The 13,631-nt window shown below is 46.5% G+C and overlaps 1 protein-coding gene across 1 annotated transcript in view; it reads left to right on the top strand.

The window, feature by feature from the left end:
- Nucleotides 1–13,631, top strand: part of LOC148500771 (uncharacterized) — a 97,344-nt gene that overhangs the window by 44,713 nt on the left and 39,000 nt on the right. The window contains exon 9 of the mRNA XM_088451386.1: nt 12,525–13,366. Coding sequence (XP_088307512.1) covers nt 12,525–13,366 — 842 coding nt within the window. The remainder of the gene's footprint in view (nt 1–12,524; nt 13,367–13,631) is intronic.

The following is a 13,631-nucleotide window of genomic DNA, read 5'->3' as shown; positions in this document are numbered from 1 at the left end:
AGACAGCTTTAAGCCATTTAGCCATCACTCTAGTTATCTTATTCTGGGGTAGATGTATCAAGCCTTGGAGAGAGATTGAGTGAAGATGTTGCCAAAAGCAACTAATCATCTGCTAACTGTCATTTCAAAGACTGTGTCAGACCAATAACTTTAAAGCTGGGTACACACTTATCCAATCCTACTGCAGACCTGTCCGCAGATTCTACACCCAGTCCTCGCTACTCACCTGTCCAATTTTTCAGCAGACCTCCAATGAGGAAGGTTGGGAATTACTAACCTGATAATTGGAACGGGACAGGATTTCAGGTTTCCACATAAAACCAAATACAATGGCTTTGGGGTTCCCCCCACAGAGGCATAACCAACCCCAGGCTCTTGGAGCTGGCCCTGGTTAAAAAAATACAGGGAACAAAACATGTAGGGGTCCCTCATATTTAATGAACCAGCACTAGGCTCTTGGAGCTGGCACTGGTTCTAAAAAGTATGAGGAACAAAACAAGTAGGGGACCCCCGTATTTTCAGAACTAGCATCGGGCTCCACTAGCAGGAGGGTAATGCCACAGCCAGGGGACACACTTGACGGGGATCAACAGCCAAAGCATTCATCCCCCCTTACTAGTCAGCCCAGGCTGGGGATTCCTGGGGAAGTGGGGACCCCCCCCCAATAAAGGGATCCCCCTCTCCATGGCACCCAAAGCCAGGGCTGAAGCCAAGGGCTATCCCTGGCAGCCCTGGGCTGTAGGTGCCGAGTTGATAGTCCATTATTAAAAGTGTAATATTGTCTTTTACAGGTGGTACTACAGGTCCCAGCAAGCCTCCCCTGCATGCTAGTATTTGGAGAACCACAATTACCAGCAGGCGGGGCATTAAGGGCCTGCTGGTACCTATAGTACCCCTGTAAAAGAAATATTAAAATAAAAACACAAAACTGAATGTCTTAATTTATTTTGCTTCATCTTCACCCGGGGGGTGGGGGGGCGGCCTTTAAGCTCTTTTTCATGTCCGCCGCCCCCATCCTGGACTTCCAAAGCGTCTCAATCTTTAGGGGCTCTTTTTCGCTCCTCCTTCACCGTCGGACTGACACCCGCTCCCTCATGCTGGCTTATACAAGCCAACATAAAGAGGCGAGGCGATGATGCGGCAATTTTTAAAAAATAGCGCCGTAATGTACTTTTTAAAATAGGAAGGCACGCCGTCACCGGCAAGGTAAGCTTCCTCCCGCATCATCCCGCTGTTGCCTCCCACGCCACCACCGCCATGGCCGCCACGTCTGGCTGCCGCCACCACCGCCGCCATTCCCGCAGCAGTGGTGGACGGTGCGGGATCCTGCACCGCCGCCACGCTGTTGGTGTGTTTGTCTGCCGGGACTGGAGATCGGTCGCCAGCTCAGGTCTCCGCAGCCTACACACTACAACATTGGTCGGCGGTCGGGTCTCCTAGTTTTTAAGCATGTTTAAAAACCAGGACACCCGACAGGCGACCAGGATCGGGTCTGCGGAAGGGTCGGCGTCGGGTACACACTTGTCCAATGTCGGGTAGACCTGTCGGTCGGGAGTCGGATCTCCCAAAGATTGGACAAGTGTGTACCCAGCTTTAGAAGCTGATTGGTTGCTTTGGGCAACTTCTCCACTTTTATCTCTCCAAGGCTTGGTACATCTCTCCCTCCATGAGATGCGAAGAGATATCTCTGCTCCATAATTATTGTTACTGCTGTCCATCTAGGAGATTCTGTAAGAGTTAGAGATATGGTTGTGGAAATTCTGCAATTGTTTTTCATGTATGTAGAAATGGTATCTGTCCTTCATCCGCGGCACACAGCAATCATCACACGGCGTGCTGCCACCATAAGATAGCAGTATCCACTTTAAAAAAGAGGTTCTCTATCTGTCTCATGGTGGTAGCAAGCAAGTCAGGGCCTTGTACATTGGCAGGCTGTAGGTGTGGGTGGAAGTTTTTTCCCTGGTTAAATCCTATTCACGATACCCAAACATGAATATACTCACATTTGATGCATGAAGCTAGTGCATTATTGCTGCGGCACAGTTTTTAAATGTGAGTGTCCGTATAACCCGAGCTTATTGGATCTCAGCATCAAGGTTATAGATACTCCAGGGTACTTAATTATTGATAGAAGGCAAAATCTTTTCGACCACTGTCACGTGCCAAACCATAAACTCTGGATGTCCATAGATTACAGTTTTTTATTTGTACCTACAGAGGTCACCTCAAACTCGGCCACCCCCCACTCTAGCTAGAACCAATTCTTAGAGTCCTCAGGATGTACAAGGACAGGAATCACTTGACTGAGAGGATGTTAAGCCTCACTCTGGAGATCATCTACATGCTGACTGGGGAGGTGAGGGAGTCTGGAAATATCACAGTGACATCACTATTATCTCTATTACTAACACAGGACCTGACTGGGGAGGTGAGGGAGTCTGGGAGTGTCACAGTGACATCACTATTATCTCTATTACTAACACAGGGACCTGACTGGGGAGGTGAGGGAGTCTGGAAGTGTCACAGTGACTTCACTATTATCTATTACTAACACAGGGACCTGAATGGGGAGGTGAGGGAGTCTGGGAATGTCACAGTTACATCACTCTTATCTCTATTACTAACACAGGGACCTGACTGGGGAGGTGAGGGAGTCTGGAAGTGTCACAGTGACATCACTATTATCTCTATTACTAACACAGGGACCTGACTGCGGAGGTGAGGGAGTCTGGGAGTGTCACAGTGACATCACTATTATCTCTATTACTAACACAGGGACCTGACTGGGGAGATGAGGGAGTCTGGGAGTGTCACAGTGACATCATTATTATCTCTATTACTAACACAGGGACCTGACTGGGGAGGTGAGGGAGTCTGGTAGTGTCACAGTGACATCACTATTATCTCTATTACTAACACAGGGACATGACTGGGGAGGTGAGGGAGTCTGGGAGTGTCACACTGACATCACTATTATCTCTATTACTAACACAGGGACATGACTGGGGAGGTGAGGGAGTCTGGGAGTGTCACAGTGACATCACTCTTATCTCTATTACTAACACAGGGACCTTACTGGGGAGGTGAGGGAGTCTGGGAGTGTCACAGTGACTTCACTATTATCTATTACTAACACAGGGACCTGAATGGGGAGGTGAGGGAGTCCGGGAGTGCCACAGTGACATCATTATTATCTCTATTACTAACACAGGGACCTGACTGGGGAGGTGAGGGAGTCTGGGAGTGTCACAGTGACATCATTGTTATCTCTATTACTAACACAGGGACCTGACTGGGGAGGTGATGGAGTCTGGGAATGTCACAGTTACATCACTCTTATCTCTATTACTAACACAGGGACCTGACTGGAGAGGTGAGGGAGTCTGGGAGTGTCACAGTGACATCACTCTGATCTCTATTACTAACACAGGGACATGACTGAGGAGGTGAGGGAGTCTGGGAGTGTCACAGTGACATCATTATTATCTCTATTACTAACACAGGGACCTGACTGGGGAGGTGAGGGAGTCTGGGAGTGTCACAGTGACATCATTATTATCTCTATTACTAACACAGGGACCTGACTGGGGAGGTGAGGGGGTCTGGGAGTGTCACAGTGACATCACTATTATCTCTATTACTAACACAGGGACATGACTGGGGAAGTGATGGAGTCTGGGAGTGTCACAGTGACATCATTATTATCTCTATTACTAACACAGGGACCTGACTGGGGAGGTGAGGGAGTCTGGTAGTGTCACAGTGACATCACTATTATCTCTATTACTAACACAGGGACATGACTGGGGAGGTGAGGGAGTCTGGGAGTGTCACACTGACATCACTATTATCTCTATTACTAACACAGGGACCTGACTGGGGAGGTGAGGGAGTCTGGAAGTGTCACAGTGACATCACTATTATCTCTATTACTAACACAGGGACCTGACTGCGGAGGTGAGGGAGTCTGGGAGTGTCACAGTGACATCACTATTATCTCTATTACTAACACAGGGACCTGACTGGGGAGATGAGGGAGTCTGGGAGTGTCACAGTGACATCACTATTATCTCTATTACTAACACAGGGACCTGACTGGGGAGGTGAGGGAGTCTGGAAGTGTCACAGTGACATCACTATTATCTCTATTACTAACACAGGGACATGACTGGGGAAGTGATGGAGTCTGGGAGTGTCACAGTGACATCATTGTTATCTCTATTACTAACACAGGGACCTGACTGGGGAGGTGAGGGAGTCTGGGAATGTCACAGTTACATCACTCTTATCTCTATTACTAACACAGGGACCTGACTGGAGAGGTGAGGGAGTCTGGGAGTGTTACAGTGACATCATTATTATCTCTATTACTAACACAGGCTCCTGACTGGGGAGGTGAGGGAGTCTGGAAGTGTCACAGTAACATCATTATTATCTCTATTACTAACACAGGGACCTGACTGGGGAGGTGAGGGAGTCTGGGAGTGTCACAGTGACTTCTCTATTACTAACACAGGGACCTGACTGGGGAGGTGAGGGAGTCTGGGAGTGTCACAGTGACATCACTATTATCTCTATTACTAACACAGGGACCTGACTGGGGAGGTGAGGGAGTCTGGGAGTGTCACAGTGACAGCACTCTTATCTCTATTACTAACACAGGGACCTGACTGGGGAGGTGAGGGAGTCTGGGAGTGTCACACTGACATCACTATTATCTCTATTACTAACACAGGGACCTGACTGGAGAGGTGAGGGAGTCTTGGAGTGTCACAGTGACATCACTCTGATCTCTATTACTAACACAGGGACATGACTGGGGAGGTGAGGGAGTCTTGGAGTGTCACAGTGACATCATTATTATCTCTATTACTAACACAGGGACCTGACTGGGGAGGTGAGGGAGTCTGGGAATGTCACAGTTACATCACTCTTATCTCTATTACTAACACAGGGACCTGACTGGGGAGGTGAGGGAGTCTGGGAGTGTCACAGTGGCACCATTATTATCTCTATTACTAACACAGGGACCTGACTGGGGATGTGAGGGAGTCTGGGAAAGTCACAGTTACATCACTCTGATCTCTATTACTAACACAGGGACCTGACTGGGGAGGTGAGGGAGTCTGGGAGTGTCACAGTGACATCACTATTATCTCTATTACTAACACAGGGACCTGACTGGGGAGGTGAGGGAGTCTGGGAGTGTCACAGTGACATCACTCTTATCTCTAGTACTAACACAGGGACCTGACTGGGGAGGTGAGGGGGTCTGGGAGTGTCACAGTGACATCACTATTATCTCTATTATTAACACAGAGACCTGACTGGGGAGGTGAGGGAGTCTGGGAGTGTCACAGTGACATCACTATTATCTCTATTACTAACACAGGGACATGACTGGGGAGGTGAGGGAGTCTGGAAATATCACAGTATTATTGGTAGGTTGCAGTATTGTAAAAAAAAAAATCATATTTACATAGGCTAGTGATATTTATTATCTTGTATCTACATGTAGGATTGCACAGTAGTAACAAAGACATCCGGTGAGCGTGTAACACCCAGCAGCCGTCCCCATGTGTCAGGAGGACTGAACAGGACCCAGAGCCCCATCACGGTGCCTCCACCTCACTCACTGAGACATGAGAGACACAATGACCAGAAGATCCTGGAACTCACCAACAAGATCATTCAGCTGCTGACTGGAGAGGTGACTGCTGGGAATGGGACATTATACAGTAACACCAGGGGATGTGTCTGGGTGATGACTGGAGAGGTGACTGCTGGGAATGGGACATTATACAGTAACACCAGGGGATGTGTCTGGGTGATGACTGTATCATTGTGTGTGTCAGGTTCCTATAAGGTGTCAGGATGTCACTGTCTATTTCTCCATGGAGGAGTGGGAGTATATAGAGGAACACAGGGGTCTGTACAAGGACGTGATGATGGAGAATCACCGGCCCCTCACATCACTGGGTAAGATGAGACTGTCATTTATTATAATGGAGAGAGCAGCTATGGGGAAACTTATATACACATCATCTGATAGTCACATATAAATAATGTATTCGGTCACTGTGTGTCTCCTACAGATGGGGCCAGTAACAGGAATTCCCCAGACAGGAGTTCTAGTTCTCTTTATTCACAGGACTCCTCAGATGAGAATGACAGTTTCCCAGAAGATTATGAGGTACATGGAATTAAGGGTCTTGCTAAATACCAAAAAGTGACTCTACACTATATAATTAATTGAACTAAATATTAGTATTGCAGAATAACTCATTGTGGAGCTGCAAATTAACTTTTTGGTGGCATTAGGGGAGATCAATAAAATAGCCATATCCTACTAGCCTGCTGCCTCCCAATCACATAACCAGTTTGGTCTATCAATGTCTCCGCATCCTTCCTGCTTGGATTGAGCCTTTTTTAAAACTTCACAATACAGCAACAGTGTCAGGAAATGCCTGACCTGAGCCGGAGAGAGGATTTCCTGCTTTCTCCATTACAGGTGTTGCAAGAGGATCAGGGATTTAGTTATGTTATTGAGCTCACCTTTTGTAAGTTTTGGATGGAATTATACTTAAATTGTCATCTTAATTGTTCTAGTGTGAAGACCTGATTGTTATTAAAGTAGAGAATATAGAGGGAGAAGAAGAGACATACGAGGGTGATGACCAGCTCTGTAAGGAGGAGGAAATCCCTACTGATATCAGCACAGGTGAGTAATGATTACTAAGTACAGACAGACTAACATATTCTCCTTGTTCTGTCACTACAGCCATCTCTTATCCTACACCCTCCTCTGTCACTACTACAGCAATCTCTTATCCTACACCCTCCTCTGTCACTACAGCAATCTCTTATCCTACACCCTCCTCTGTCACTACAGCCATCTCTTATCCTACACCCTCCTCTGTCACTACAGCAATCTCTTATCCTACACCCTCCTCTGTCACTACAGCAATCTCTTATCCTACACCCTCCTCTGTCACTACAGCCATCTCTTATCCTACACACTCCTCTGTCACTACAGCCATCTCTTATCCTACACCCTCCTCTGTCACTACAGCCATCTCTTATCCTACACCCTCCTCTGTCACTACAGCAATCACTTATCCTACACACTCCTCTGTCACTACAGCCATCTCTTATCCTACACCCTCCTCTGTCACTACAGCCATCTCTTATCCTACACACTCCTCTGTCACTACAGCCATCTCTTATCCTACACACTCCTCTGTCACTACAGCCATCTCTTATCCTACACCCTCCTCTGTCACTACAGCCATCTCTTATCCTACACACTCCTCTGTCACTACAGCCATCTCTTATCCTACACCCTCCTCTGTCACTACAGCCATCTCTTATCCTACACCCTCCTCTGTCACTACAGCAATCTCTTATCCTACACCCTCCTCTGTCACTACAGCCATCTCTTATCCTACACCCTCCTCTGTCACTACAGCAATCTCTTATCCTACACCCTCCTCTGTCACTACAGCCATCTCTTATCCTACACCCTCCTCTGTCACTACAGCCATCTCTTATCCTACACACTCCTCTGTCACTACAGCACTCTCTTATACTACACCCTCCTCTGTCACTACAGCCATCTCTTATCCTACACACTCCTCTGTCACTACAGCACTCTCTTATACTACACCCTCCTCTGTCACTACAGCCATCTCTTATCCTACACCCTCCTCTGTCACTACAGCAATCTCTTATACTACACACTCCTCTGTCACTACAGCCATCTCTTATCCTACACCCTCCTCTGTCACTACAGCAATCTCTTATCCTACACCCTCCTCTGTCACTACAGCAATCTCTTATCCCACACCTTCTTCTGTCACTACAGCCATCTCTTATCCTACACCCTCCTCTGTCACTACAGCAATGTCTTATCCTACACCCTCAGCCCCTATTAGACTCCTGCTCTCCCCCTCACATCATGTCACTGTGTGTTACCAACCCAAAGATCTGACCAGTCTCCTCCCCACACTTTCTGGTGTATCTCATACATTTCAGTACAGAGGTTTTAGTGTGGACAGGGTTAGTTTAGGGAGACTACAGAACTATGGCCCTCATTCAGAGCCGTACACTCTGAGCAGAGCGCACGCTCTGAATGAGGGCGGCCCTCCATAAAAATGGAGCATCCCCCTGGACGCTCGTATAGCTGTGGGTCACCACCCACAGCCTATAGGAGCGTGCAGTTTGATGGCCACGATGGTCTTGACCATCGCGACCATCGAAACTGCGAGCCGGAGCCTGCGGTTGAGGTTTTCAACCGCAAGGCCCGGAGTGATTTTGGCTCTATCAGAGCCAAAATCACTCCCACTGACATCACTAGTGATGTCAGTGGGCCGGCTTCTGACGGGAGGCGTTCCCTTGGGAACGCCCCCGTCAGGGAGGCACGCCCCCGGCACACCCACCAAAGGGGGTGTGCTGTCAATCAACATCGACAGCACGCCCCCTTTGATCAGACACAACGAGCGAAGGACTTTCTTTCGCTCGTCGCGTCTGGCGCATGTGCACGACGGAGCTCCCTCCGTCGTGCGCATGCTCAGTGCAGACAATCGACCCACTTGCGAGCGGACAAGCGCTTGCGAGTGGGTCTGAATCAGGGCCTATGTTGATCATTCACCACTGGATTCGGAAGGGAGATGGTATACACCAGGTAGGTCCTGAAAGAAGGTGGTAACTGTTACATTGAGAGCATTTTATGTGTGGTAGATGGATACTTTATTTACCACTAGAAATACTGGCCCTGCAAATTGGCACCCGAGACAGAGCACCCTGGAAACTGCATAAGGAATTGGTTAGCACTCTCCATCGCTCCATTCAGCTGGTTCAGCTTGCAGAAGGTTCTTAAAAAACGTCGCCGTGAACTGAAACCCTTGATCCGAGGCAATCTCCAAGGGAAGTTTGTGCAGCTGGAGGACTTCTTTGGTGAAGAGAGTTGGGGGTATATTTCCTAAAGTACAGGTTTATAGAAGTCCAGTTGATGCCCATAGTACCAGCAGAGGAATGATGCAGATAAGAAGACATTTACAAAGACTAAAATGAACACAGGGAATAAGGAGAAGAGAGGGTTTGCAGGTCCCATCCATGTATTAGAACGGGAGGGGCACACATGCTCATCAGGGATTGGCGGGCAGCGCTAATAACTTGTGCTTAGATGGCTACACTAACCCCAGCAGAATATAAAGTATACTGGCGTGAGAGGGATGCTATTGTCAGTATAGGCTCCTTGACCTCTGCGCAGAATTTCGTTGCTCTAAAAAATCTCCACCGGGTGTGAGTAAAAGTACAAATGAAGGAACAGTAGCACCGACATAAATCAGAAGATGACAGGGAGTAGGTACAAATCCATGAGGGTATGAGGCACCACCATTAATACAATTTGTAACTGTTGACATCACAGTGGGGCAGCCAATACAAACCAGCTTCTTCATTTAAATTCTTGTTTGTCTTCTGCAAGTAATAAGCTCAATACCTAGCTCTGACCCCTTTGTTCACAGCATTTTTCTATATCTTCAGGCTTGTTTCGTGACCTCTTTCTGTGTTTATCCCTTGCGGAGTTTCCAAGACCTCATTGTGTACCAGACCTTGGCTTGATTTGTGACAATCCACAGTCTTATCGTCATAATATAGAATCCATTCATCATGACATATTATCACTTCAGGCCCCACCTCTCTCACTACAGGGTCTACCAACCTTGTATTCCTTTACCCCAGTTTCTGCTGATGATGTCTTTGTTCTCCTTTCCAATATCCACATGCCTCCTTGACCCCGTTCCCTCCAACCTCCTCCAATCCCTCCCCCCTGACTCATGCTTTCACTTATTCATCTAGTCAACTCATGCTTCTCCTCTGGCACCTTCACTTCACCCTTCAAGCATGTCCTGGCCTCCCCCATTATTATTTTTTTTAAACCTCCTTTTTTATTGAAGCCTCCCCCATTCTTAAGAAACTCCTTGTGACCTCTTCATCATTGCTAACTACCACCCCATTTTACTTCTTCCCCATGTCTTTAAGCTCCTTAGAGAAGGTGGTTTACAACCTCACTTCCTTTCTCTCGTACCACTCCTTTCTAGACGCCCTTTAATCTCACTTTCAGACTCTTCATTCTACAAATACTGCCCTCCTTAAGGTCACCAATGACCTAATGTCCAAACTCAAAGGCCAGTTCTCTATTCTTACACTTTTTAACCTCACAGCATTTGACTCAGTTGACCACTCCTTTTTCCTCCAAACTTTCCACTCCATTGGGCTTTGCGACACTGTTCCCACCTCCTGGTTCTCCTTCTACTTATCCAACTGGTCCTTCTCCGTTTCTTCACCCGCCTCCCCTACACTTTCTTTTTCTATTGACATCCAACAAAGTTATGATGTAGGCCCTCTCTTCTTGTCACTCTACACCATCTTCCCTCAGTGAGCTAATCAGTTCCTTTAGACTTTGCAGATTACATCCAAATTTACCTCTCTCCCGTGTTATTTCCTGCCCGTCAGTCATCTCATCCTGGATGGCACAACGCTTCCTGAAACTCAATATTTCTAAAAGTGAACTAATGGTTTTTCCCACAGACAAGGCCCCTTTTATACACCCTCTAACCCTCTACCTTTCTGTTGACAATTTCTCACTCTCCTCCTTCCACCAAGTTCGATGTCTAAGTGCCAACCTTGACTCTACTCTTTACTTTTCTTTCCACATAAAGTAAATTTCACAGTTCTACTATTTCTACCTCCATAAAATGTCCAGAATCAGCCCTTCCTTATCCTGGAGGCTACTAAAACTCTAAATTCATGCCCACATAATTTCCCACCTTGATTACTGTAATCTGCTCCTCTGAGTCCTTCCTAACTCCTGCCTTGCCCTGTCATGTTTATTCTCAATTCTGCTGCCAGACTCTTTGTTTTTTTTTTCCTCTCATCACTCTACTCTCTGCGAGTCAGTCCAATTGCTCCCTATACCACTCAGAATTAACTTCAAACTCCTCACTCTCATCTACAAAACTCACCTCTCCTCCCTACATCTCCAATCTTATTTCCTCACACACTTCCTCCTGCCCTCTTCTATCCGCTAACATTTGCCGCCTCCTGTTTGAGCTCCTCCATGATCACCACTTCTCACTCTCGCATTCAGGACTTCTCCCGGGCTACTCCTAACCTCTAGAATGCCCTCATAACGTTAGACTTTCATACAGCCTCAAGGCCTTCAAGTGTACTCTTAAAATGTTAATATGGAATGGGTGCCACATTTTGCTGCTGTAACAACGGGCCTGATTCAGCAAGGATTGCAATAACAAAGCTGCACGCAGGCTATAGATATATGATGTATGCACGCAGGCTATAGATATATGATGTATGCACGCAGGCTATAGATATATGACATGCAGCTTTGCAATTGCGATCCTTGCAGATATGGTAACGCAGCAGGAGGCATCACGCCTCCTGTGCATTACTTATCCGAGCTGCGTTGTCCAACGCAGCATCAGATAATCTGCGTAACATCAGCCGCCGCAGTTGAGAGGAAGAGGCCAGGAAATCTCCGTCGGCCGACGGAGATCCTGGCCTCTTCCCTTCTCCCCCAACGGCATCGCCGCCCCCCTCCACGCCCACAAACGGCAGCAGACTGTCAATCACTGACAGTCTGCAAGCGGGATCGCATACCCGTTCTGCACATGCGCAGAACGGGTTATGCGCCTGTGCAGATTCCCGAACATCTGGAATCTGCGTTCAGCAGTGCAGCTGACTCAGGCCCAACATCCACTATATTTTGGAACATGGCTGTCTAGATACTCATCCATAAGATGATTAGCGAGATTGGGCACTGATGTTGGGCGACAAGACCCAGCTCACAGATTGCGTTCTACTTTATCCCAAGGTGTTCAATAAAGTAGGTGTAAAGCTGGGTACACACTGGAGTAATAAAGGCCCGAAATCTCGTTTCTGGCCAAATCGGAACAACATATCGACCGGATCGTTCAGTGTACGGCCAATTTGCATGCTCCCACGGTCGTTAGCGATAACTTCTATACGGCTGTGCTGCTCGGCCAACTGGAAGATATCTTATGCAGCTCCATGCAAGGTTAAGAAGGACGGAACAAGGGATCGTTCCGTCCTTCATTACAGCGTTCAGATGTGTACCACGTATACTATATCTCGGCCGTCGTATCGTCCGGGTACACATTGCTCCACTGTGTACCCAGCTTAAGAGCTCTATGTTGTAAACCTGTATGTTGCTAAAGTGTTTTTAGTAATGAAAATAAAATGTAACCATTTTTATTCCAAGCACAAGAACGTAACAGCAAGAATACATCAAAGGGACATCTCATTTCATCTCCAGACTATAAAGCGGAAGACAACCATATTGCACAAGATTCTTCAGAAGAAAATCCCATTAGCCGAAATATAAATCCAGTACATCACAGTGCAAATGCATCACCTGCTCCCTCTAACCATGAGGAATGTTCTCCTGATACATCCGATATTGTTCCACATAATACAGCTCATAGAGGTGATAAAAGATTTCCGTGTTACGAATGCGGTAAATGTTTTAACAAAAATGCAAATCTTATTACACATCAGAAGATTCACGCTGGCGAGAAGCCATTCCCGTGTTCTGTGTGTGGGAAATGTTTCACACATAAATCAGATCTTGTTAGACATTACCGAATTCACACCGGCGAAAAACCATTTTCATGTTCGGAGTGTGGGAAATGTTTTTCACAGAAATCGGTGCTCGTTCAGCATCAAAGAATCCACAATGGTGAGAAACCATTTTCATGTTCTGAGTGTGGGAGATGTTTTACACAGAAATCCATTCTCGTTAAACATCAGAAAGTTCACATAGATGAGAAGCCGTTTTCATGTTCTGATTGCGGCAAGTGTTTTAAACGGAAATCTGTTCTCGTCGAGCACCAAAGAGTCCACTTCAGTGAGAAGCCGTTTCCGTGTTTCGATTGTGGGAAGTTTTTTGCAGAGAAGTCAGACCTTGCTGAACATCAGATCATTCACACAGGTGAGAAACCATTTTTATGCACAGACTGTGGGAAATATTTTAAATTTAAATCTGATCTGGTCAGACATCAACGAATTCACACAGGGGAGAGGCCATTTCCATGCTCTGAGTGTGGCAAGTGTTTTACACAGAAATCTGATGTTGTTATACATCAAAGAATTCACAATGGTGAGAAGCCATTTCCGTGCTCTGAGTGTGGCAAGTCTTTTACACAGAAATCCGTTCTCCTTAACCATCAGATCATGCACACAGGTGAGAAGCCATTTTCCTGTCCTGATTGTGGGAAATACTTCACCCGGAAATCAAATCTGGTTAAACATCAGATGGCTCACACTAGTTAGAATCCATTTCCATGTTATGAGTTTTGGAAATGTGTTTCATGTAAATTATGTTTTATTTAATATAAGCAAAGTCATATACTGTTAAACAGATGAAATGCTCTCGGTATCTTCGTAGGTGGAAAACACAACGCGTTTCTCCATCCCCAATATGGACTATACATTCATCTTTGAACAAATAAATGTCTGTGCTGGCTCCCTCTTTGCTCTCAATTTAATTATTGTACTATTAAATCGGAGAAAACAATAAAAACTGAATATTA

Source organism: Taudactylus pleione, unplaced genomic scaffold (genome assembly GCF_031769625.1).
Source record: "Taudactylus pleione unplaced genomic scaffold, aTauple2 ptg000547l, whole genome shotgun sequence".
Taxonomy (NCBI): Eukaryota; Metazoa; Chordata; class Amphibia; order Anura; family Myobatrachidae; genus Taudactylus; species Taudactylus pleione.
This window is presented reverse-complemented; position numbering and strand designations above follow the sequence as displayed.